The 27,590-nt window shown below is 33.0% G+C and overlaps 3 protein-coding genes across 6 annotated transcripts; 1 reads left to right on the plus strand and 2 right to left on the minus strand.

The window, feature by feature from the left end:
• Positions 1-481: 481 nt before the first annotated feature.
• LOC140882633 (4-hydroxyphenylpyruvate dioxygenase) lies at positions 482-3,601 on the minus strand. The gene is made up of 2 exons (XM_073288749.1): positions 2,334-3,601; positions 482-897 (listed from the first exon to the last, which is right to left on the minus strand). The coding sequence occupies exons 1-2, from the start codon at positions 3,557-3,559 to the stop codon at positions 711-713; spliced, it is 1,413 nt and encodes a 470-aa protein (XP_073144850.1). The 5' UTR covers positions 3,560-3,601; the 3' UTR covers positions 482-710.
• A 15,864-nt stretch (positions 3,602-19,465) lies between these two features.
• On the plus strand, positions 19,466-21,660 carry LOC140882762 (uncharacterized). 2 transcript variants are annotated; one of them, XM_073288954.1, is made up of 2 exons: positions 19,481-19,547; positions 19,949-21,660. In XM_073288954.1, the coding sequence occupies exons 1-2, from the start codon at positions 19,484-19,486 to the stop codon at positions 21,349-21,351; spliced, it is 1,467 nt and encodes a 488-aa protein (XP_073145055.1). In that variant the 5' UTR covers positions 19,481-19,483; the 3' UTR covers positions 21,352-21,660. The 2 variants fall into 2 exon arrangements, with proteins under 2 accessions (XP_073145054.1, XP_073145055.1); XM_073288953.1 differs by having other exon boundaries at positions 19,466-21,660.
• A 508-nt stretch (positions 21,661-22,168) lies between these two features.
• Positions 22,169-27,378, minus strand: LOC140882095 (zinc finger protein CONSTANS-LIKE 9-like). 3 transcript variants are annotated; one of them, XM_073287850.1, is made up of 6 exons: positions 26,912-26,930; positions 26,307-26,413; positions 25,471-26,170; positions 24,753-24,944; positions 23,772-24,034; positions 22,169-22,946 (listed from the first exon to the last, which is right to left on the minus strand). In XM_073287850.1, the coding sequence occupies exons 3-6, from the start codon at positions 26,041-26,043 to the stop codon at positions 22,817-22,819; spliced, it is 1,158 nt and encodes a 385-aa protein (XP_073143951.1). In that variant the 5' UTR covers positions 26,044-26,170; positions 26,307-26,413; positions 26,912-26,930; the 3' UTR covers positions 22,169-22,816. The 3 variants fall into 3 exon arrangements, with proteins under 3 accessions (XP_073143951.1, XP_073143950.1, XP_073143949.1); XM_073287849.1 differs by lacking the exon at positions 26,912-26,930 and adding an exon at positions 26,887-26,905; XM_073287848.1 differs by lacking the exons at positions 26,307-26,413; positions 26,912-26,930 and adding an exon at positions 27,137-27,378.
• Between the last annotated feature and the right edge of the window lie 212 nt (positions 27,379-27,590).

The following is a 27,590-nucleotide window of genomic DNA, read 5'->3' on the forward strand; positions in this document are numbered from 1 at the left end:
AAATACAATTCATTTAGTAGTAAATGGCTAAATGCATTATCTAGAAACATGGAGCATCGATAATGTCCATAACTAGGAAATGCTTCTTGTTTTTTTTTTTTTACTTTTGAAAGATTTTCCAATCTTTATCCTCTTAAAATTCAAGAAGAACATGCATTTTTCATAGAAACACATTAATTAAATAAAAAGGAAAAAAATAGCAGAAATAGCAATACAACAATCTCATATAGTTTCCAGCAAGCTTTCAAGGGTTCTATCATCTTTGTAAATTTTGTACTTGCATGTGTTTCTTTGATAACAAAATGTGAAGTTTACATTAGTATTCAGTTAGATCCTCCAAGTTCATGTAGATATTTAGCTTCTCCCAAACTCTCTTACAGAAAATTCACCACGTCGAGTGCGGTGATACACGGAACACTATTCAGTTGTCTCACAAGTCACAAGCATGAGAAGAGGCAAATCACGACGTTAGTGCAAAATATTATCTGCATAATAAGCTCTTTGTAACAGATGAACAGCAGAGAAGTTCAAGTTTGATTGCATTATTACATCAGATCACCAAAAAGAAAAAAAAAGAAAAAAAAAAAAGAACTATATCACATCACTGAGTTTACCTAAACGTTCACTTGCAAAGTTCTTGATTAATATATGTGCATAGAGTTTTCCTAACTCGGTAATGCTTGCGACGAAAGAAAAACACGGTTGCATTCTCAAGCGGTTGCTGCTTCAGTGACTTGTTTTGCCTCGAGCATTTTCTCGTATTCTTCGATAGATTTAAAGAGCTCGGAGAAGTTTCCCTTCCCAAATCCTCCGCATCCGCCCTTCTGATATACTTTTCCTCCGTCGTCTTTGAGCATGCACCCAATTCTTTGAATGATCTCTATAAAGATTGTTGGCCTGTGTTTCGAATACAAAGTCAGATAAGTCTTCATAAATATTCTTGACGTAGGAACTAGCATTTTGCTTTCCATTCCCACACAAATATCCCAAATGGGAAAATAAAAAGTACTCTAAATCTTTTTATTCCAGAAAAGAGAAACAATCAATTAAGAGCGTAAACGGACGAAAACAGAATTTAATGAGAACATTCATAGATAACAAAAAGAAATTAGTCGGGAGTCAGGACAATGGGATTATGGGAACACTTAGTGTGACAATGCCCCATATTTATCCAAGCAATGGGAAAAAGGTCTTTATCCCAAATAATGCCTTATCCCCTTGATGCACAGGTGATTGCACCTTTCATGGAATTTACCAAAAAGAGCAACATTGATAGTCTCCCTGAATTTTAAGCAACATAAACAGTTGGTTATAGGAATTTGTTGCAAATGCATTGGCCAATGGGGGTCATAGTGACAATTGGTTTAGCTTTAGAAAAAAGAATCTTTGAATAGCTCATTTATTGTACCAAAAAAACACATGATAGAGCTATTTACATATTTAGCTGATATCCGCAGAAAGTTCAATCGTTTACCCTTCAAAGTGAGAAGCAAAACAAGCAATCCAAGTTACTCATACCTTATGGTTTTAACAATAAGAAGAAAATAGATGCTAACATGAGAAGAGAAAATATCACCAAAAAAACAAATTAGCACACATCATTTAACTTTGCTAGTTCTACTATCAACTTTCTTTCTATCTATCAGTTGAACACTTTTAAATGAATTCATAGGCACAGAAAGGCTTCCACAGGCAGCTTTCTCACGAGGTTGGCATGTCTATTTCCTGTTAGATGAAGCTATGCAATGTGTAAGTATCGTCAAAAGAGAGAGATGTGAGGAGAACGTGAAAAAGAATCAACCAAGCTCCTCATGAAAGTTTCGAGATTCACAAAGGACTAAGATAACACAAATTCCGTGCTAGTTGCACGACACAGTTGGATGGCGGGAAATCAAATCAACATCATGAGCATCAACTATCAATTCTGGATCGAAGCAGTAATCTTGCAGAACATTGAGCCAAGTCACTGGCTTGTAGACAAATTCTAGACAGGATCATATGAAAAGCAAAAGCGCTAGTTTTTATCCATTCTTTAATCACACCGTCTAATTGAGGTAACCGAGGGATACTTCTTAATCTGATAAATATAGTGGCAAGTGGCACTCAAGATACTTCTCAATCCGTGATCGAAATCCAACACCCTTAATCTTAATACTTTTCCACGGTCATGTGGACTCTGAGATACCCCAAAGTTCATTGTCCAGAAACCAGAATCAATTCCAACATTGATTTTTCAGAATTAATGTATATCATCAAACCAGTGAGCTATGTTTGATTTACAACAGTCATAGAGCGTGAACAATAACCACAGCAATCGTAACACAAACATATACCTGTCACCAATAGGCTTAGTGAATATCTGAAGCAAAGTCCCTTGGTCATCCCTGTCGACCAAGATCTCCAACTCCTCGCACTCCTTAATCTGTTCATCAGTAAGCACATCTCCAGCCCTGCTCTTCAAATTCTTATAATAAGTAAGAGGTGGCCCCGGCATGAACTCGAATCCCCCCACACAACTTCTCTTCCTCATCTCCCTCAAAGTCATAAAAATATCCTCACTCACCAATGCCAAATGTTGCACCCCTGCCCCTTCGTTGTGCTCCAAATAAGTCTGTATCTGGCTCTTTCTTTTCGTCCCAAAAACCGGTTCGTTCAATGGGAATAACACATTCTCATTGTTGTTCGCCAGAACCACAGAATTCAACCCGCTCTCCGCTGTACCAACATCCTCCGCTGTGAATTCAGCAAATTCATGGAACCCTGTGAACTTTTTGAAGTAGTCCACCACAGGGCCCAATGCAGGCACATTTCCTACAGCATGATCAAGCCTCCTGATGCCATAATCCAGTTCTTGATAAGATGCGGAGTGCTCCACCGGCTCAAACCCGGGTAAAAAGGAGAACCCATTATTAATTGGCGAGTCGTCAGCACCATAACTGACGAAACGTAGAACCACATCACCATACAAATGAACCTCAGAAATGGCTGTTTTATTGTCGGACAAAACCACTGGTGGTGAGACGGGTCTAGCACCGCGGGATACGGACGCAGAAAAGGCGGAGAAGGCGGATTCGACCTCAATGGCGAGAGCGCGCACAGCGAAACCATGAGATGAGGCAAACGAACAGTGATTGGAGAAAGAAAACGTAGGAATGGAGGCAGATGCAGCAGAAGCAATGGAGGGTGAATAAGGGGCGGTGAATAGGAAGCTAAGGTCGCCGGAACGAAGAAGATAAGACGCGTGAACAGAGTTTCCGGTTGAAAGATCCGATTTTGCAGCCAAAGGCATGCCCAGACCCCATGAAAAACGCCTGCAAGTGTTGGTGGCGTCTCCGCACCAGAATTCGACGTGGTGGAAGCTTTTGACGGGGAAATGGTCGGATTTCGGGTTGCTGCGTTGGAAATTCTTGAATCCCACGAGCTTAAACGCCGTGGAGTCGGCGGCGGGGGACGAATTCTTGCCCATTTGCTCGGTTTGATTTGGTGTGGGGTGAGTGGAGTTGGTTCGCGAATAGCCGAGTGTGGGTAAGGAGAACGATGACGAAAACGGTGCGAGCATCGTCTGTTTTATAGCCAGATGGATTTGGCGCAGTCTTCTAGATGCCAATATATCCTTTACTCAATTTTCAAAAATTAAGTATACTTTATTCAATTGAAAATTGAAATATATAATCATACCACCAGAAACCATGTCACCCACGTTAATATTTAATATTTAAAAAATTTATCGATTCGACTCATATTTATAATAAAAAATAATAAAATTTTAATCAAATCAAAATAATAGATATATATCATAAAATTGCGTGATCCGTGAAATCTTTTATATAATTTTTTGTGTTTATAATATATATATTATATTGATGTTATAATGATTGCTTCCTGTTGGATGCATTCACGTATTCAGTGTATCTCATAAATATTTTTTTAAAACAAAAGTTCAATTTATATTATATACTTTATTCATTTTGTGTGTGCTTTTATTATATTGATCATTCAATTATATTAACAAAATTTGTGTAGTTTGATGATACTTATCTATTAGTTGTTTATTTATGGTGTATATGTAAAATATGTTCTAATTTTATTCAGATAAACACCAACAAAACTCTTTATTTCACGTTATAGAATTTAAGCTTCTTCAAAATTTTAACAACTAAATATTAGTTGGTAGGTGATTGGTTTTGGCGTGGAGATATACATGACACGTACAATTTACTAATCAAATTTTAGTATTATCATTTATCAGTTGGTAGGTTTTTGCTAAAACATGTTTATTTTTTTATTCAAGTGGAAACAACATTAATTCACATGAAGACGTCAAGTCATTTATTACATGAACATAAACCAATGTGAATAAACACAATCGATTCACTCAAATTCAGACCAAGATAAAAAGGTTTTTAGAACTAGATTATGTACAACTTCATTCGCTCTTCGACTCATATGATAAATAACAATAAAATCAGGAGCTTGAAGCAAACTCCACACTTCCAATGCTAACAAACCTTTCGCTCCAAGCTTCTCGACTTGTTGTGTTACGTCACGAACTGTTTGTAATGAACACGTTTATCTTACCAAATTGATTTGAAAAAAACTTATTTATTCTAAAAAAGGAAAAAAATTACATTTTCGAAAACTTATTAATTTATTTTTTGTTAATAAAAACCCCTTGTACTGACAAATCTCAAGTTTAGAGTCCACGAGGGAGGACAAGTAACAAACATTCACTTCTTTTATTCTATTTGAAAGATGCAATTATTTATGTGATTTTTACCTCGAATATTTCAACATATATATATATATATATGTTTTTTTATAAATATTGTCATATACCTAAATACATGATTACTCAAATACAATGTCATGAATTACTAGTTGGCTAGTCAATATATTATAATAAAAACGGAAAATTTGCCCTGCTCATGTAGGCCACCAAAACGGAAATATAAGGGTGAGCAGAGGAAATTTCATCTGCAAAATATTAATACAAAAGTAGATTTAAGATTAAATAATCCAAAGTATGCTCAAATTTGTTTTTTGGTGCATACCAACTTTAATTTGAGCCAAGCTTTCATTCCTTTCATATTTGATTAAAATGGTTTGTAGTCTATTGTATCAGACCGAGAGTTCATCTAATATGTCAAAGACAAACGCTTGTGAGTTCTATATCTTGTCATAAAAATAAATTGAAATAAATTATAGTGTATATGTCCATAAGCTTGTGTCTTTTGATTTTCTGACCTTAAAATATATGCTCTTCTGAATAAGTAATTAAGAAGTTTGTAAGGGATATCATGGCTCATAAAAATTATCAGAATCAGATGTTGTCACTAGGTGTTGACAACATCCTACACAACATGCAGCAAAAATATTAAAACGTGAATAGTAACAATAAACCAACAGTAAAAATACTCAAGAGTAAATATGCACAAGTACTAAAGTAATAAAAGGTTGCGCATACAAATATATTCAGATGTTGTCACTAGGTGTTGACAACATCTTCAATAACACCTTGATTACCATGCATCAGAATTTTTTAAAGCATGAATAAAATAGATAAGCAACCAAACAAATCAGACTCAAATATTTAAGCAAGAGTATAAAATATTCTTGCAGCGCCTCAGGGCAAAACTTTCAATAGAAAATAATCAAAGAGTTTTACAAACCCTAAAACTAGTGAATTATTGTAAAAATCAATTTTCTCAAAATATGGAGAAAATAAAGAATAAAACAAATAAACCAACTCCTAAAAGTCTACTGAAGGTAGGCAAGAAAATCAAGAGAATAGAGTTGGCCTTAGATGTCAAAACACGAGAGCAAAAAGGCTTTCAATCTTCGATCTTCAATCCTCAATCAACATGCTCTCAAACTCTTCACGGCATTTACAGAAAATAATTTCAACAAATAGACAAGGACTCTTCAACGCGAAAGCACTCCATAAAGTCAAGTTCCTTGTCTTCTACACTTAATCTCTCTCGTCTCTCTCTTTTATTTTGTACGCTCAAATTCTCATCTACGGCTTGAGATCTCTCTTTTATGCGCTCTCTCGTTTTTCTCCAAGCCGCTTGATCTCTAAGTTCTTTATACTATTTAAGCGTGTCAACTTATCTCCAAAAAGTCTTGATCTTTTTTTCTTAATTCAAACTTGAATCTGCAATGATAAGGAAACAAAGATAAGTTAGGAGATAGATATATATTATGATAAGTTCAAATATATCTCCTACCAGAAATATCAAACAACTAAATCTAGATAATTAATATAAGATAATTTCTATCACAATTAAACGTATCAATCTTATTTTAAATATAGGAAAATTATATTATATCACTTCAATTCAAAACAATTCCTAATTTAAAATAAACTATCAATCCAAGAAACCATATTTTAAATCTAGGAATATTATATTATCTCAATTCAAATAAAAACTATTCCTAGTTTAAAATATATCAAGCATAAAGATAGAAAACACAATATCAACTAACAATCCTAGAAAGACAAAACACAATATTATAATATTTCAAAACATGGAAATATATCAAGAAATAATTATCCTTTCAATCTCCCCCTTTTTGCCTTTCTGGACAAAACATCTAAAACCAATTCAGCAACTCCCCCTGAATATTAATTCTCAGAACTCCCCCTGAGTTCAAACTTCTCAAATCAGTTCTCCCCCTGAATTTGATCTTTCAATTCTGAGTGTTGTCAAGGATGTTGGCAACATCTGCCCACAACACTTGGCGATATCAGAAAATACTTAATACCTGTTCAGAAGTGAATCACAAAACACATTTAATCAATTCAGTACACATCACAACTCCTCTGAATATCAATTCTCTCCCTGAATATAAAAATACATTCTCCCCCTTAGTCACAGCTTGGATGTTGTCGAGGATGTTCCCAACATCTCCTCACAACACCTAATTCAGAGTAGAAAAGAAAAAAAAAACTTAGAACAAATCAGAGAGTCATAATCAAACAAGCTAAAATTGATTATAACCAGATCAGAGCAAAAACATAAGACAAATCAGAGCAGAGCAAAATAAACTTAAACCACAAAAACTAAAACCGATTGCTCTGTGACAATCCGTCATTTGTTTTGCCAGAACTAGCTTCTTCTCCATCAGAACCAGAGTCACTATATTCTCCATCAGAACTAGATCCACCAGATTCAACATTTTCGCCCCCTTTTTGTCCATAAGAGGTACCTACACCAGGAAAAATTTGATATTAAGACATAAGAGCTTCATAGTAAGCAATGTCTGCTTTGGCTTGTAAAATCTTCTGTTCAACATGCAGCATCTGGGATTAAATAAAGACATATTCCAGTTGTTGAAGTAGGAGGAACAAATATGGCAGTGGCAGGGGAGGTGTTGGCAATATCTGCCACAACATCTGCAGCAGCACATGTTTTCTAACCAAGGTAGGTCCAATTTCATATTACCTCTAAGTAATGTAGGTGCAAGCTTCAGAACAAAAGCAGATAAAGGCTCGTCATCATCTTTTTCAAACTATTGAGATACTAGCACAACAAATATCAAAGAAAGAAACATGAGCATGTAAGATACCAACCCACAGTTTGCATATTGCATAACTGTAGTAAAACACAAGCTTTCCAAAGTTCAAAGCTGCTCCAGTTCCTATAGTAAACAACACACCAACTTGTTGTTTGGTGACAAAGATGAAATTTGTGGACGGAGTCCAAGTCTTGATTGCAGTATTGTAAATAACATAAGCTATCTTATCAGAGCAGGCTGCACATCTTCTTCCACCTCGGATGGGTTTAAAAATCCATTAATCACAATAGGACTAAACTCGAAAAATATGAACCCTCACATGAATTTTCCCAAATTTTGCGAAAGAGGGTTCGGCACAGCTTTAGTCAAATTTCAGTAGAATTTCAAGACCATAGGTCTACAGTAAAGAGTAGCATATGTAACATTAGAGAGCATATTCCTGAGTTGGAAAATTCTTACCAGATTTTGAGCGCATATGCTTCCAAATCAATGATGTGGTCCTCAAAGAAGTCACAATTGACATAGTGTTGCCAATCGTTTGCAGCATTCTCAGTAAAAAAAATATATAGAGGAATAGGATTGGCTTACTCGATAGTCTTCATCCAAGGTGTTGTCCAGGGTGTCAGCAACACCTTCAGAAAACATCTTCTGCAGAAACAACAACCTTGGATTCCTACATAAAGGTGTAATAACAGTGACAGTAGCCAGCAAATTCCGAATTCTGAAAAATTCTACAATATTCAAATACTCCTCATCTAAGATGTCAGCAGGAATGTCAACAGCATTTGATGCAACATTTTCTTTTGAGGCAGATTCCTCAGAGTCTTCATCAGAGAATGCAAGGGATGGATCAGCAGCAGTAAAAATGACCATCAAATATCTCAATTTTAAAAAAATCATCCTCTAAGGTGTTGTCAGAGGTGTTGTAAACATCTGGCTCAATATCTTCTTTGTAGTCCATCTCTGTTTGAATATCAGTGAATTAAAATTCTTCTCTGCCATAAAATTTTGAACAGTTAGAAAAAGAAGAGAAGAATTTGACAATAATGCAAGGATAGACAAAATTCTGTAGAAGTGATAATGTGGTGAGGGAGAGCAAAGAGTAACAAGACCATAAATATTATGATGATAATATCAAATCTAACAACAAACCCTTCACCGCTTAATCACTCGGTCACAGTTAATGTTCCCTAACAGTAACAATTGTCAATGTTAAAATGGAGTTTGAAATCATTATGGCAACAAATTTCCAAATTAAGGCAATAAATCAAGCCAATTGATTTTCACAAAATTTCCATAGATAAACTCCACATCGAATTTAACTCCACTAAAACACTTTCGATCACAAAACAATTCGAAATATTAGTGGATTGGGCGAATCACTAAATTTTACTTATTTCGAACTTCAAACTTCTCAGCAAGATATATTAACCATAAAATAAATATGCATGTCCTAATTATGTCTAAAAACATAGTGTAACAATGCAATAAAATGCAATCACATGCAAAAACAAATATGTTGACAAATGAGGTGTTATCCACGATGTTGGCAACATCTTCCAGCAACACTTCAGGATTCTCAAAAAATTTTATTTCCAGATAGCCATTAAATTCATTATTACAGAAGTGGTAGCCTGCACACTAAAGGAACGATCTTCAACGGACCCCTTTAGGTAGTTTTTTCCATTTGCTTTTTGCTTCTGATTTTCAATCAAATTTGATGATTGAGATGGTCTCTTTTAACCATTTTGTTATTTTGAGTTTCTGAATTTGCGAAATCACTTTTCACTTGGGACGGGATCATGGAATACACGAACATCCTTCCACTACTTTGTGATTTAGTCAGAACTTTTCTTCAATTAAATCTCATTAAACTGTAAAACAATTTGCAAAGAATCCTGAGTGAAAACTGGTCAATGATTACAAAGTATCAAACACTTCACAAAACAGAGTGTATGCATGAATGCAACATGCCTAATGATCCTAAAGATGCACATTCATGAAAAGGTATTGTCGCAGGGTGTTGGCAACACTCCAGACAACATCTCAGTTCTGTCTATAATGCACACAAACTGAGAGACTTCTTTCGACTGGAAAATCTCTCGAAATCCAATGCTTTGGTGAAAATATCAGCTAATTGGTTATCTGTTCTAATAAACTCAATACAGATCATGCCTTTCTCGACCAAATCTCTAATGAAGTGATGTCAAATATCTATGTGTTTGGTTCGAGAGTGTTGTACTGGATTTTTGTATATATCAATAATGCTTGAATTATCACAGTACACATTCAACTAAGCATGATATCTAGCCCAGTAGCACAAAAAAACAAGATACTTCCAATTATGCTTCTGTAGAGGGTGTTGTCAACACCTTCGACAACATCTTCCCTCGACAGTTTTTCACTTGACCTCATCGGTGTACGCATGTGTTTACAATTTTCATTTAAATATTTTTTCACAAGATTTCTAGCATACTGTATTTGACACACAAAAATTTCACCATGCATTTGTTTCACTTGCAACCCCAAGAAATAATTCAATTCACCAACCATACTCATCTCAAAAGTAGACGACATGCACTTCACAAATTCATCAACAAGTTTTTTACAAGAAGCACAAAAGATTATGTCATCCATATAAACTTGGCAAATAAGAATATTACCTTGAGACTTTTGCACAAACAATGTCTTATCAATCTCACCTCTTTTGAATCCAAGATTGAGCAAGTATTTGGTTAATCTTTCATACAATGCACGTGGTGCTTGCTATAATCCATACAGTCCCAACCTTTTTGGTTCACTGTTTGACACAAAGCATGAAAATCTTACCTGTGAAAACGTGGAGCTCATGCAAATTAGTCCAGACATCTTTCGATAATCCACATTTTCTTTCCTTCGGGTTTGCATATCTCCATGCACATCTCCATTGACCTCATTGTCTTCATCCTCATTTTCAGCAGTGGATTGTTCAATTTTTTGTTTTTGGAGATTCTATAGGAGGTGTTGTCACAGGTGTTGTAACACCTTGGACAACATCTAAATTTTCAGAATTTTCAAACAGATCATAAACTTCATCTTCGACAGTTTTCTTCTTCATATCTGCAAAGTCATCAAAAACAACATGAATAGACTTAAAAATTGTTCGAGTTCTTAAGTTAAACATCATGTAAGCTTGAATATCCAAAGAATAACCTAAGAACAAACCCTTGTCACTTTTATCATCAAACTTTGCAAAATGATCAATATCATTCAAAACGTTACATACACAGCCAAAGACATGAAAGTACTTAAGGTTCGACCTCTTTCCCATGAGAGTTTCATAAGAAGTCATAGTAGAACCATTCCTCAAATATACTCTATTTGAAATGTGACGTACTGTGATTAAGGCTTCTGCCAAAAAATGTTTTGAGATATTTTCAGAACTTAACATCACTCTAGCCATCTCTTGCAAAGTTATATTCTTCTTTTCAACAAATTCATTCTGTTGTGGGGTTTTGAGAGCAAAAAATTCATGATAAATACCTTTCTTACCACATAAATTCTCAAAATAAGAGTTTTCGAACTCCTTACCATAATCAGTACGAATTTTGGTCACCTTCAAGTTGTGAAGATTCACAATCCTTGTGAGCAAATTCCTAAAAACATCAAATATATCTGATTTTTCTCTCACAAATCTTACCAAGTATATAGTGAAAAATCATCTACACAAACAACAAAATATTTCTTACCTCCACAGTTTTTCACATCCATTGGACCATTCGAGTCCATATGTACAAACTTAAGACAGAGTGTTGTCTCAGATGTTGGCAACATCTGGTGCAACACCTTGGTTTGCTTCTTTTTGACATGCCTCACAAACAAATGAAATTTCAGATTTTAAATTAGGTATACCTCTAACAACATCAAGCTTACTTAAATTATTCAAAGTCTTGAAGTTTGCATGTTCCAACTTTCGATGCCAAAAGTTAAATTCATCCACCTTTGTATGCCTACAAGTCATCTCTTCTCCAAGTTGGTAGCGATTATCAGATGACCTCGTACCTGTTATAACACACATGTTAGAACTATCAAAAACTTTGCATAATTTCTTATCAAATTGCACATGCAAGTTGTCATCACAAAGCTGACTAATGCTTATTAAATTTAAAGTTAATCCTTCAACATGAAGCACGTTGCGAAGCTTAGGCAAACCAACAACATCCAGTATTTAATGTCTAAAAAAATAAAATTGAACAAGTTAGTAAATCAAAAAATATATTTTTCAATTTTTTAATATTTCAGATCAAGTAAGACATTTGTCTCAAAATATTACACTCGTAAGACATTATCACAAGAGTTTTGCATTTTAAGAATCGCTCAAATTTTGTGAAATATTATTTCATGTTTGAATCCCTTCAAAAATCATAGAAGATCGATCAAACAATTTGCAATAGCCTCGAGGCCGTCGGAACTAAATTGATGCTTGCAAGAAATTAAGTTAAATCCTATGTATGTAAGTGCGTGCCACAAGGAATTTTGACTAATTGCATGTAGAAACCTAGCTGTAGAAACCTAGGATATCATAGATGTAGGAAGAATATTATATTGATACGTAAATGTGGATTCCAACCTATACACTATATTAAAAGAGTAGATGTTTATATCACTATGGTGTGCGGCTGGCTTATGTTGAATCAAGAACGGTGATTTTATTGTTTTTTAGAGTGTTTTAAGTTGATGGAGTAGATAAACGTTTGATCAATGATCGATAGTTTGATTTCACGCCAACACTTCGAAGAATAAATTTAAGTTGTGAGTTTCCGATATACATAAAATTATGATATACATGTATAAAATAGATGGTATCTATCGTACATTTATATATTATTATATACACGCTAGAATTGGCCGCAAAAATGTTCCTTTCAGTGACGATCGAACAATTAATTATCATAATGTAAAGTAATGAACCCTTAAATATTCACCAGGATCTACTCCATAAATATAATGTCTATTTAATTTTTATTGGTCAATATCGAAAGGCGAGATGATCGTAGCCCATGTATATACATATAAATATATATTAGTTTTTGTGAGAATATCTCTATTCTATAGAATCTTAAACATATATACCCAATGTGCTTTTAATTAGGACTCAAGTTGATTGTTTGGAGGGCTAGCTGTGGGCACACATGCATCTAAAATCTACATTTAGGGTGGACTAATTAGCTTAACCTGAATAGAGTAGGAGTAACTATTCTAAAATTAAATATTAATTAGCTAGGTGCCAAAAATCGTTAGTATAATATACAAATTTACTGTATTGTATTTGTATATCATACGTGCTGACTGTATCTATTAATGTTTTTAGAAAATGAACTGTATAATCGTATATGAAGAATTATATTTATATATATGTATATAAAGTAATTTTTTTATTTAATTAATATAGCACCATTAATTATATGATCTCTTATATATTTCCCTCCGACTTTTCTTTTCTTTTTCCCCCAAAATTGCCCTAATTATGCTAAATAAATATGTAAATTCTATTTGTACATGTTTTTTCATAATATTCTCAACTAACAATTATAGATAAGATAAATAATTTTTAAAGTTATTTAAACATTACTTTAGAAAAAAAATCATAATTAAAAATATTATATTATTTTACACACACTTATCGCGTGTGCACGTGTGGTTTTGCTAGTATATATATAACTATAGAACGTAAATTATGGCTCCGTTTGGTAGGATTATTATTAATCTATGTATAATTTATCTTGTCTAATCCTACGTTCTTTTCGCCATATTATTTATCCTTCTATTAAGTATTTATTTTACATCAATCAAATCATTAATTATTTATCTTACATTAATCAAATTATCGAATTTAAATTACTATATTACCCCTTATAAATAATATTATTCATATTTTATTTATTATTAAAAAGGACAAAATGGTAATTTTATATTTTTATATAAAATTCAACTAATCAAATCAAATAAACTATAATCTATCAATCAAATCAATTACTATATTCACTATCATTTCTTATTTATTTTTTATTTCATTACATTACTTATCTATATATTATTTATCCTATCATCCCTACCAAACGGAGCCTATATATATATATATATATATATATATATATATATATATATATATATATATATATATATTCTCATGAATCACAATCACGTACGTACCCACCTGCAACCTAGTAGTAACCAAATTTTCCTAACAAATTTAAATTATATTCTCATGAATCACAAGCACTTACCCACCTGCAACCTAGTAGTAACCAAATATTCCTAACAAAATTAAATTTTACTAATTAGTTTTTTTTCCCGAGGTTCTTGAATATGTAGATCACTATGCTCACTCCTAATGAGAATTCAGTTCATATATTTTGTTTCTGAAAAAAAGTTTAAAGCTGAAAATTATATCTCCAGAAATCCGTTTTTAATTAAAAGTTGGATGCATATATAAACGATTGTGATATTAAGTTTGGTTTGTTATTGATTTGTTTCAATAAATAATATTATATGTTTATCAGGGGAACAATTCATATTCATATTCATTAGAAATAGAATTTGCATTTAAGAAAATCATTCATGGATTTGGAGAAACAAACACGATGTTTTAATTAGGGGATAAAAAATTCACTAAACATAATTTTTTTGGACATGATACAAGAAATTTCATTCAGATTCATACGGGGAAAAATGTGAATACTCTCCTATGCATACTCCTACTCCTATAACTTTATTTAATATTCCTTCTCCATAGCCACATTATAAATACATACATATATAATATCTATATATATAAATACACACACACACACACACACAAATACATACATTCTCTGACCCAATATATATATCAGTCTAAGTAAAATAAAATTCTTGCATACTACATAGTTGAAATGGAAAATTCCCAGAAACCTAGGGTCAGGCAATACAGGAAATCGTCACTTCCGCGGTTACGGTGGACCTCCGAGCTTCACGATCGTTTTGTTCAAGTTGTTCATATTCTTGGAGGCAAAAACAGTAAGGTTTTACAATACTTTATTTTTTTTCCTTTTTCATGGATGCAACTTAGGATAAAAATTAATATTATTTAATCTTTAACAAGCTAATATTATTGTATCAGAGTTTTCTTTATATATATATATATATATATATAATTATATATATATATATATATATATATTTGCATGTATAAACTTTTGATGATGAAAATTTGTTCAATTTTAATTTGCATAATGTTTTTTTACGATCGATATTATATCAATAGTTTGGCTCGCCATTTCACATTTTCAAACAAAAGCAAACTAATTATTAATTAATTAATATTAGTGTATTTGATTTGATAATAGAAGCTACGCCAAAGCGGATCATGCAAGTTATGGCTGTGAAAGGGCTTAAGGTTTCTCATATCAAAAGTCATCTGCAGGTATATATATATATATATATATATATATATATATATATATATATATATATTAAGTTTGTTTTTAAATTAAATGAGTAACTTGCACAAATTCGAAATAATTAAAATAATTGATGTTTGCTACAATATTAATTAAAAAAAGTGAAAATATGTAAGAACAGTACTGACCGAACTTTTAGGCTTCACTTGGATTGAAGTATTTCAAATCCATGGATTTTAAATGCATTTTTGTTGTTTAGAGAAGTAGCACCACAAACATCAAATCTACTTCTTTTATGTTTATATGGTAATTCATGGTAGTTATGATGGATTTTAAATGATCCAATAAAATGGTGATTTAAAATCCTTTTTAATCCATCTGAGTAATGTGTAAATAATTAAGTTATGAATTTGAGATTTCTCTATGTTTCATTGTTAACACTAAAATTATAATCGAAATCTATGGATTTGAAATACTTCAATCCAAGCGCAACCTTACATCATTCAAATCTCATAATAAAAAGCTACAATATTAATCAAAGCATATATAGACAAGGAACTTAATTAGATACACAGCGCCAGATACACAAATTTATGTATTTGAGAGACACGATTTACATATGCTAGCTATGTTTGGCATAAGATGCGTGCATATATATTAAATTTTAAATTTATGTAATTTTTTTTAAATATATATATATATATATATATATATATATATATAAATAATAATATTGGTATGATATTTTGTTTATCTAAATTTTAATTTGAGTTTGTATTAGGAGAAATTAGTAATACTATGGGTTATAAGAGGGTATTTAACTGAACTCATAAGCTCTACAGAACAACTTATAGGTTGTTTTGGAGCTTATAAACCCTTCCAATTTGTTTAACAATAATTTGGTCAAAAAACTTATAAGCTATCAAAATAAGCATTTTGACCGCGTGTAAGCTGTTTTTAAAAAACTTGGGGTGACCTTGCATGATTTAATAAAAAAATCTTATTTTAAAATTTTACTTCTCTAAAATAGTCTTCTATATTTTCACAAATCCCCGCCATGTCCTCCGCTTATTAAATATTAATTAAATATGTTTTAAAAATTAAATTTCCAAAGAATATCAATTTTATAAATTAAAATATGAAATATTTTTATTTTTTTGTAATATAGGTTTAATATTTTTGATAAATTTTATACCATTTTTGATAATTTTGACAATAAAAAGATTTAATAATTATGACTAATGCCAAACAAAAATTTTGATTCGTTTAAAATAAGTTCATCGAAACACTTTAACAACTTATTTTAAAATAAGTCGTGACAGCTTATAAGCTTCTAAACCAGCTCATAAACTCTTAGTAAGACGTTTTTAATAAGTTTAGCCAAATACTCTCTTACTATAAATTCAATTAGTAGAAATTAATAAGCTTAGTCTAAATTAGTAATACTAGCTTTACTAATTTACTATAACAATAGCCTTCCTTCTCGTCGAGTCCGCCCCCGATCTTAGGCGAACTAAAATTCTTACATATGATCGGAATTTTTCCAAGGAAGTTAGGTTATTACTAGGTTTGCTAATTAACCTAAGAGTGTTGTAAAAATAAAAGGTTATAAATCCTATGTTGTTTCTCATTAATGGTTAATCGCTTCAGTGATGAGCCTCTTAATCAACTTAATTATTATCAACAATTAGCATGTTAACTAGAATATATGCAAACATACACTTTGTGTACCTAAAATATATATTTTATTTGATTCTTTTACTGAAGAAATTTAAACAAGTTTTAGAAATTAAATGAAAAAAAAAGATTGAAATTCTGAATAACTGATATTTTGCAGGGTGAAAAGGATCGATATATACACAAAGGCCATGAATTATATAATAAGTTATAAGAAAAACACACAATTAATTAATTAATGCGTGTCTGTAGATTACATTTGCACTAGGATTTATTTATTTTTTATTATGAAAAATGTTTTATATATATATATATATATATATATATATATATATATATATATATATATGTTACTTTTGAAATTAAAAACTACAAAAAATGTTATTTTTTTTTTGTTTACAAAAAATGTTATTTTAAAAGAGTTATTTCAATTAAAGTACATTTGATATAGTTTTATAATTTCAAAGTTAATATGCATATAAAATAATTTATTATTATTGTTATTATTATTATTATTAAGGTTTCATAATTTTGAATCTTAATTATGATGATCAGATGTACAGGAGCATGAAGGAGACTACAAATTTGAAGGAATTTTTCTCTTTAAAGAACTATTTAGAACATAAATCAATGTCCAATGCCCTTTGTACTCGCAACATGAATTGGTGCGCGCAAAGGTAACGTTCGAAAGCGAATTAAATTGAATTTTATTTTAAATTTCAACTATATATGAATTAATATATGGTAACTCATCATGACGATATTCAAAGAATTAAGATCATATATAGTTAATTAACTAGCTCGAACCTAAACCATTTTCTCGACTAGTCGCTCTCGCCATTTGGTCCATCCGTTCCCTCTAATGGATCGAGCCGGCTCGAACCTATATATACATATTATTTTATTTTTTATTTTTTTTTACGAGCCATATATTAGACATGTTTGCATTGGACTGAAAGAGGTACCACCACATGATCACACAAGTCATTCTGAAGCAAAACTCACTTGCCAAGGAAAGAGGGCAACAGACCAAAACGGAGAACACATATTTTTTCACAACATTAACCATGAGGTAATTATATTAATCTCCTCTGTTATATTTACATTAATGTTTTTTTTGGGTAATTTTTTTTCATTTTAGTGTTATTATATGTGTATATTTTGGGGATGATATTTTGTAGAGTTACGATTTACGTTCGATTTTTATTTTGAGTAAATAAAATTGTTACTCTAGCTACTACTAAAGTATTTCAAATAAATTATTGTCAAACTTTTAAATATGCAGCATTTTTTTTACAAAAAAAATTAGAATTTTTAAAGTATAATTTTGAACGATAAATTAAAAATTATTATTCTTAGTAAAAAAAAAAAAAAAAAACCAAACCTAACGAGGCAAAACAAAATGGTGAGCGCAGGACACTCAAGGTAGCGGACTTGGATTTCTGAGGGCAAATGTGGAAACACAAGCCATTGGCAGCAACCAAGTCTCTGAATCTAACAAAGCACAGTCCTATAAATCTAGTCCTAACTATGTAATTTTTCACCACTTTATTTAATATTTTGTCTTTGTAAAGTTTTTGTTAATGGTTCCAAACTTGTATTTGGAAAAATTAGAAATGAGGAAATTCCAAAAATAAAATAAATAATATTTGGATTATTATAGAGTTACCATGACATTTTAACAAAATAATGCGAGGCTTGTTATTAGCATATGATTTGAGATTTAAAATATTCTTATATATATATATATATATATATATATATATATATATATATATAGAGTTTTGCTATGCTGCCCACCTCCGGTGCCCACCTCCATGTCCACCTATGAGGTGTCAATCATTCAATAGATGAGATGAATCATATACAAATGGTTCATCCAATGGATGAGTATCACCTCATAAGTGGACATGAAGGTAGTCAACATAGCAAAACTTTCTATATATATCACAGGGTATTTGATGTATTGATTTTTTTAATAACGTAGAGTTTCCCTATGCCAAAAAAAAAAATCACATGCCGAATGACGCTTCTACCCCTGTTACCAACTGTCGGTGGGACAAACTTTAAAAAATTAAACGAATTTGATGGCAGAAAGAAGATTCCCATTGGCCCTTGCGCGGCTGTTTGGTATCACGTTATTGCAAGCAAGTCTTCATGATTCCTCTCTCTGATTTTTCCTTTTAAGCTCGCCATTGTTTACTAATAAAGATTTTTTTTTAAAATGTAAGTTTGGAGCGGTCATATAAAAATTTTAAAATAATGCCTAAAAATATGAAAAATATATTTGAAATGAACTACATTCAATTCATTTTAGGAGCAGGTTTGCGCACCCAATAATAATTTACTCACGAATGTTATTCATCTTTTAACATTTTAGAGAATATATATATATAACCAATCCCGAACTTTACATGTTATTTATTTTCTAACGTTTTAGAACAATATTTTCAGTTTGACATTTGAAATTTTTACATTCAACCAAAGATGTTAAAGTAGTGTTTGAGAGAATTTTTAAAAAATACTTTTTAGCTTTTGTTCACAAATTTTCATAAAAAAAATTGAGAAATTCTTCTTAAATGCTCTCCCAAATACTACCTAAATATAATATCACTGATAGATCTAAGTTACTCAAATCATATTTATCTTCCTTATATCACCCAAACAAATACCTTTAAATAACTGATAAAAACAATATTGTACGTGTACTCTAAAAAAAAAATTAACTGATAAAGAAAACAGATAAAAAACTATTACTTTTAAACTCAAAAGTATTACTTTGCTGTACTAATTTAATAATTACCAAACACAGCACAAAGTTGGTAGTTAAACAACTCATTACGCTGTATTCTTCCTACGCAGAGCATATGAGGCAAGAGATACAGATATCTATATTTATAGCTCAGCTTCAGCAGATCGGTCAAACCCCAGGTTTATCTCGATTTTTTCTCCATATTTTGGAAATCATTTGGCCAAATTTCATATCAGTTTTACAGTTATCACATTTTTTGAATCTGTGGTTTTAGTTTTAGTTTTAGTTTTCCTTTTTTTTTTTTTTTTTTGGTTTGTGGTGATCGGAAGCTTAAGGGGGTTAACGAAAATGATGGGTCAGTCGTCAGTAAATCTATCTAGGGATAGAAGTTTCAGGCGAGAGATTCTTGGACAAAATTTGTTAGCTTTGATGAAGAACCTCTGTTTCGCTTTATTTGCTGTTGGGATTTTGGTTTTCACTGTAATGGCTGTATCTTACACGCCCGATAACCAGTTGTTTCACCCTTTCTCAAAGATTAGAAATTTCTTTACACCCACTTCGAATGCCATTCTTGACTCAGACGATGCTGTTGTGAGGAATGCTGTGGGTTTCTTGGCCAACAATGGGTCAGATTCTGGGGGTGAAATCGATTCTGTTGTCCATGATTGTGGAGGAGAAGTCGATGAGCCCATCGACTGTGGCGATCCCGATTTGTTTCTCTTATTAATGAGGTCTGCAATGGTGAATCTTAAAGACATTCACTTCTTCCGGTTTGGAAAGCCAGTGAAAGGGAATAATGATAGTTCTTGTCATATGGCGTGGAGGTATAAGTCTAAGGAAGCGAATGCCACCGCATTTTACAAGGATTATCGGAGTTTTGAGCTTGTAAGATTAGAGAATTGCACGTTTAGCTTGGTGGGCATTGGGGATTATCGTTCGGGTGAGAATGCAATAAAGAAGAAGAGTGAAAGGGTGGAGGCTAATCCTATTGTGCTGCCAGAGGCTGGGGAAATTGTGAATGATACTTTTTCTGAGATGGGATCAAAGGATTCGTTTAGCAGTGGCAAGTATTTGATTTATTCAGGTGGCAAGGACAGGTGCAAGAGCATGGATCAGTATTTATGGAGTTTCCTTTGTATGCTAGGGGAGGCACAGTATTTGAATCGAACCTTAGTTATGGACCTTAGCATATGTTTGTCTAAGATGTATACGTCATCTGGTCAAGATGAGGAAGGCAAAGATTTCAGATTTTACTTTGATTTTGAGCACTTGTTGGATTCGGCATCTGTGGTCGACCAGGCTGAGTTCTGGTCAGACTGGAACAGGTTGCAACAAAAAGATGGACTGACTCTTCATTTTGTGGAGAATCATTCCAAGGTCACACCTATGAAGCTAGCTCAAGTGAAGGATACTTTAATTATGAGAAAGTTCGGAAATGCAAAAAAATCGAGTAATAATTGGTTCCAAGTTTGTGAGGGTGAGGCCTCTTCTGTCATTGATAGACCATGGCGTATGATTTGGAAGTCAAGACCCTTGATGGACGTGGCTTCGGCTATTGGAGCAAGAATGAAATGGGATTATGATGCTGTACATGTCGAGAGAGGGGCGAAAGCGAAAAACAAGGAGCTATGGCCGAATCTTGATAAAGATACTTCGCCAGAATCTCTTCTAGCAACTTTGAAAAACAAGATCGAAGATGGAAGGGCACTTTACATTTCAACAGATGAACCGGAAAAGTCGTTCTTTGATCCTTTGAAGAGTAAATATTCCACACATTTTCTTGATGAACATAAAGATCTCTGGGATGTCAATAGCGACTGGCATGCGGAGACGACTAAGCTCAACAATGGAAAACCTGTTGAATTTGATTATTTCATGAAAATTTCTGTTGATTCTGAGGTACTTTTGAGGGGAAAAAGGCATATCGAGACGTTCAATGATCTAACCAAAGACTGCAAGAAAGGTATCAATACGTGTAACTAATCCGTACACATGAAAACTCTAGAAATTATTCGATATTTGTTTTGCCGAATATTGGGTATTTATCATATGCACTCACATTACATGCAATATTCCTTTTTTCAACTTTTCTTTGTTTGTTTATGATAAGACATCCTTGAGAAGGTCCCTTGAATCTCTGTATTCGAAGCAAGCAGAGAGATATTTGTTTCACGTACGGGTTTTACCGCACACTGAATATTTGCTGTCAAATTTACTTCTTTGATTTTAAGACGAAGAAAACTTTGTATAACTAGAACTGGGTATATGTATATTTTTTATATTTTTTTATCATTGAATGATTCATAATTACTTTACCTTAGTGATGTCGAGTTCAAAATGCATTAATACTAACTAAGGTCATAAAAAGGATGATAGGAAAGAAGAAGTATTAGAAAATGAAGCCAAACATGCTTTCTTCCTAGGGAACAAAACAATCTCTAGAAAAGCAATCCAATATATCCACAAGCTTTTTTCAATCATAGTTTCTTTAATCACTCAACATCTATTTAGTCTCTTTCCCTGGATCTAAATTTCCAAACCAGCTGGTTCATTACATTTTCTAAGGTACTGATATTAGTGCTTGTTATTTTGCAACCTCATCGTGTTTACACCGTGTTCGTGATATCCAGAAACTAATGAACAGAAGAATTAACACAAATGAACAGCACAAGAATCATGACGACAAACTAACGAACAGAAGAACTTAACACAAATGAACAGCACAAAGAATCATGACGACGAACCTGTACATGGGCAAAAGGCAACCTATACAAAGCCATCTGAATAAAGAGCATAGATTCAAGAAAATGTGAATGATACAAATTAATTAGCGATCTCAATGTGAATGGATACTTACATTTACACAAAAATAATTGAAATGAACAATTCAGTTTTCCCAGATTAAGACCTTTCAAAACTGTATTCAAGCAGTAAAATATACATAATCTTAAAGCTTCTGTTTTTGACAAGGCTTCTGATCTTTTAGACGAGTATCCAACTTCCATGAACAGGCTTCAGTGATGATCAAACCGATATCAAATCTTTTTAGAGATTCCATGGTATCAAGATGAAACTTGAACAATATATTGGACCCAAGAAAAATAGTCATGGCTAAACTTGGGCTGGCGAAAACTTTATGCTTCTAGAAAAGGATGCCAGACATGAAATCTGACTGCCACAAGTCATGCTTGAAAGTTTGTGATATATGGCACATTTGCATATACATAGATTTCGTCACAGATAATAATAATCTAGACTAGCTGGTAAGAAATCCATCTCCCGGCTTCCCACAGGTAATGTGTGCACAAGTTTGTGGGAGAAATAGAGAAGTTAGTACACCTTTCCTGCGGCTGCATTTGTTTGTAACAAATCAACCTCTGACAGCTAATTTGTTATTGAAAGGGGACATCAGTGCATTCCATCCTATGTACGACAAACTTCCTTAAAATCAGTAGCTTCGGCTTGGTATCAATGGATCATAATCATAAGCATCACCAGCCTTGACAAAACGTCCCTTTTCTCTTCTTCTCACATCAGCTCTTGCTTTGCGAGATGCATATCTTACTTTCTTCTCAAATCTGCTATGCCATCCAAATGACAAATTGATACAGGAGAAAGTTAACAAAAGCTTCATTCTTGGACATGGGAAGAAAGGAGTCACGAGGTATTAAAATCAAACTTCATAGCTAAAAAAGAGAACCTAGAATTGTAAGGGACCAAAAACATAACTTCATCCACATTGTGCAAGGAATAGAGATCCTTGGAAAGTATTCCAATTTATTATTTATCAAAAAGGACAAGATAAGACTGATGAAAACAATCGGTGGAAGTAAGATGGCATTTTTTTAAAAACATAAATGTGCTAAAAGTTCACCTTGCACATTTACACCCCCTGTCCTCAAACTCATGCAACTAAGAATCTTCATGATGAACACCATGGACAACTATTTCATATGCATCTTCTTTCTACAAAAATTACCAATCCAAGTTCCTAGAGAAATTTATTATATAACATTATAATCATCGATACGCACTGGATAAGGAAGCGAACTTATAATTTACAAACAAGCAACGATGAGTCCACTGGTCACAGACTTAAATTACTGCAGTTTAACAGGTGGTTCCCATGCATGTCACTTTTTATCCATCATAACAATTAGTTCTGAAGTTTCCATTTAACACCCAACTTTGACACCATTATGTCATTTCTACACCTAGCGACTAGTTTATATTGATCCTCAATTGACAAAAAATATTAGATCAAGTTGCTAGAGAAATTCCTTATATAGCCTTATTAACCATATCAAACCCTTCCTAGTTCCTACAATACCCTGGTGTGGTAGAAGTATCCAAAATTCCCAATACACAACAATTTGGAGTTAATAACTAAATGAATTTTTTACTTTCGTGTCTTCTTCTTCTCCTTGTAACGCATGACAGCATCAGTCCTGCTTGAAGAAGGCAATGAACTTTCTGGAACCAGAGGGCACCATGGTGATTCACCCATGATTTGCGATGAGGAAGCTCCACAATCTTGATAATCTGTTGCACTGATCTCTCCGGCAAAACATACATTGGGTTCAGTCTTACAGCTTATCACTGAATCGATAGATGCTGCATTGCTACACGCTGGTAGTGTAACATTTACCCCTCCAACAGATGATTCCTATTATGTATGAAGAAATATTAATTTTGTTACCCAATGATATGATACCAAAATGTTATCAACCGAAGGGAAACTCTTCACGGATCATAGAACAATAATTTAATGGGTAAAGATTCTCAGCGAATCAGTTGCCAGCCACCAATCAAGACAAAATAATAAGCATTAGAAGTTTAATTTTCTGCAGACAAGAATAACCATTATTTTGCATGACTTAGCTGATGAAACTGATGGACATCTCTCTCTGACACTATGGATTTAGTGCTTAATCAGGCCCCTCATTCATAGTTGGCAGGCTATTCATAGATCTAAAACTACTCCAAGCTTTGCATTTTAATTGGTACGGAAGGAATTTCGATGGTCTTCTCATATCATCAAAAAAGAATCTTGGCCCATTAAGCTTGGTCTATTGCATTTGGACTGCTTGGAACTGGAAGATATTTGACAATAAAGAACTTCTGATAGTCCACTAAGTTCATAAAATAAAACTCGTGCATATCGTTGAATCTAATTGATGTATCCCCCTCTTGATTTTGTAGGGTCATAATTTGTACGATTCATTGAATTTTTTTTGGGTATGGCTCAATGTATCTGTAATGTTTTTTGGTCTGAAACTTTATTTACTGATTAACAAAAAGTTTGCCTTAAAAAAATGTTACAGGGATTTAGGCAATACAATAACAAAAAGATGATATAACACTATTATGATTTGTGGGATTACCTCAGCAGTGTAAGACATGGCCTTTGTCCCAAAAAGTCCCTCATCATCAAAAAGCTGTTCTGGATTATTAAGAGCTACACCAAAAAGTTCTTCATAGTTCTCAATATTTATGTCGACCTCGTCCACATTAAAATCATCGTAGAAACTATTGTCCTGAAATGCATCAGGTCCCTTTGTTTCAGGTAAGAAAACCTGTGGGTGAAAGGAAAAGTTTTTTCAGTATTTCACGTAAAACAATACCCTAATACCAGTTGTTTCTTATAATAATGATTTAGCATCTATTTATTGTGGCTATTCACCATCAAATACTTCCCCACTCTTCAATTCCCCCTCAACTAATTTGGCACTTGCTCAAGCTCCACGCTAACACAAGGAGTTAGATTTCGTGCCAGTAATATCAGCAGCTCAAAATCTTTCATTTTCAATGGATATTTGCAAGGCTCGCAGCAAGTGGAGATAGCAAAGAACGGAATACGCGATTAAACTTATATCCAAAATAGACAAATCTATATATAAGTTTATGGGCTTTTTCAGACAACTGCAATCTCGAGCGTCTTGTGATTGCATGCAGCACTCAAGTAAGGTAATGAGAACATGTAATAGTACACATATCTTAATTCTAATCGAATCTTGCATCTCACTTCTATCCGTAAGGTCACAAAAGCAGATCAGAAAAACAGCAGTTCAAAATAAGAAACAATAATTAGAATTTGGCAACCTTTGGCAACGCAGACTGAGAAACTCCAGGTGCCTGGACCATATCATGTATCTTGGGGTCAAGTAAAGGTGATAGTGAATCCATTTGAGTTACTGATTTACCAAGATCCTCAGTACGTAGATCACCCTCTTCTGCCTCAAGGGATGCATCTTGAACATTGTCCTTTTGCTGGGGACATATGAAATCCTTTGGCTTGTCATCAGTAATGCTCATATAACCTGTATTCTTCTCATTGGCTGAATCTAACAGAAACCACCAAATTTCTGAAAGTTCTGTAGCAGAAGGGCAGCCAGAATAACAATTAACTGCTTGTATCTTATGTACATGACTAGTATTGGAGCCAACATGCTCCATCCAATCACAATTTTGACAAAGAGAGAGATTTTCCTCAATACATCTTACAAAAGCCGGCTGAGAATTGCATCTTTCGCACACAAGTGTCCTAGAGTGACGTCTCGAGAGAGCATTTGCAGAATGAACATTTCGGTCACATGATAAACATAAACAAGCCGCATCAGACCGACAATATACAAATGATCTTTGTTCCCCACAGAAATCACAAAGATAACCCATTTTCTGATAAATCAAAACTATTTTTTGTCTGTCTCGGAGTTTTCTAAACTCTCTTCCTTAAATTCACAGCTCACACTTTCAGTGAGCCAAAGATTATAAATTTCAGTACTTTTTCTCGTAAAAGAACCTGCATTAGAGGCACAAAGAAAATAGCATTTACAAGATATCAGGTTCCAACATCTATGAGAAGAAAATATCATTTACGTTATAGCAAACTACATTGAAACCAATGGTGTGCAAATAGTATGTAGAATTGTCAAAACCTGGAAGAACAAGACAGAAACGATGGCAAGACCTTTTTCAAGTGTCAGAGGGAAGGGGTTACAAGGGGACTGTAGTTGCCCCCTAACTCTAAATCTTTTTTTTTTTCCTGTAGAAATATGTGATTTTTCATTACTCTACATTAAATTATATGGATTTCACGCCTCACATATTTAACTATTATTATTTGACAACATATAACGCTATGCACAACAATATTAAAAATTACCAAAGATGCCAAAAGAATAATAGGTAATCCATCCGGACAAAAGAAAGAAAAAGAAAGAAAAAGGCACAACTCCAATATCCACCATATGTTTTTTTTTTACAGTAAAAATCCACCATATTTTGGGAATGAATGAACAGAGTTAAAAAGTGAAATTTTTTCACGCAACCTAAACCGCATTAAAACAAACGTATTACCAGACTTAGATTACTGGCAAACATGAAATGTTTTTAAGATTTGCCATTGATGCATATTAAAAAAAAAAAAAAAAAATATAAACTTAAAGGGGAAGATTTGTAGAAGGGGGATGAAAAAAGAAAGAAGAGAGCAAATTGAGCATAACCACAAGACAGAACTTTGAGTATTCAGCTCGAGATTCACCATAAAGCATATATAGCTCTGAGAAAACAAAATCCAACAATTCAAGAATACGCAAAAATCTCTAAACTGTACTTATTAGCTCAATTTGTCCAAGATTTCCCCGTATCTCAGAAACACACGAGATAAATGTAAATTTAAAAATATAACACAAATCCCACAAAGAACCCGACATCTAAAAACGGAAAGAATAAAGCTAACCCATTATCCAGAAAGAAATAAAAATACCCGATTTAGCAGCAGCCGCAGCCAATACAGAGAGGAATCATCATTATAACACAGGAGGAAAATTGCAGAGGACGCTTCCCATTAGGTACTCACTCGCAGAACACTAACTAACTGAAAAAGATCGGAACTTTTTAGTAGATTTTCCCTATTTTTTGGGGTTTGTGTTTGAATCCTTACAACTAATTATTATATCATAAAAAGTGCTAAAAAGTGCAAGAGAGAGAAAATTGGGTTGGAGAGGAGGTGGGCATGTGGGGTCCTTGTCCTATCATTTTCATCTTCATGAAGAAATAAATAAGAGTTAGGCACTCACTTTTATTATATCAAATAAGGTTTGGAATTTAAATTGTTATTACACAAATTTTGGTGAAACAAAATTATTGATCAATTTTATTAGTTAATTAGTTTTATTCACGAAAAAAAATTAATTTTATGTTAAAAATATTACTTTTTT

The sequence above is a fragment of the Henckelia pumila genome, chromosome 2, assembly GCF_033568475.1.
Source record: "Henckelia pumila isolate YLH828 chromosome 2, ASM3356847v2, whole genome shotgun sequence".
Classification (NCBI taxonomy): Eukaryota; Viridiplantae; Streptophyta; class Magnoliopsida; order Lamiales; family Gesneriaceae; genus Henckelia; species Henckelia pumila.

Coding starts and splice junctions, on each gene's coding strand:
- LOC140882633 (XM_073288749.1), bottom strand. CDS start 3,559: ATGCTCGCACCGTTTTCGTCATCGTTCTCCTTACCCACACTCGGCTAT. Junction 898..2,333: donor ACTAAGCCTATTGGTGACAG/GTATATGTTTGT, acceptor TTCGAAACACAG/GCCAACAATCTTTATAGAGA.
- LOC140882762 (XM_073288953.1), top strand. CDS start 19,717: ATGATGGGTCAGTCGTCAGTAAATCTATCTAGGGATAGAAGTTTCAGG.
- LOC140882095 (XM_073287848.1), bottom strand. CDS start 26,043: ATGGGTTATCTTTGTGATTTCTGTGGGGAACAAAGATCATTTGTATAT. Junction 24,945..25,470: donor CTCAGTCTGCGTTGCCAAAG/GTTGCCAAATTC, acceptor TTTCACCCACAG/GTTTTCTTACCTGAAACAAA. Junction 22,947..23,771: donor GAGAAGAAGAAGACACGAAA/GTAAAAAATTCA, acceptor ATGGCATAGCAG/ATTTGAGAAGAAAGTAAGAT.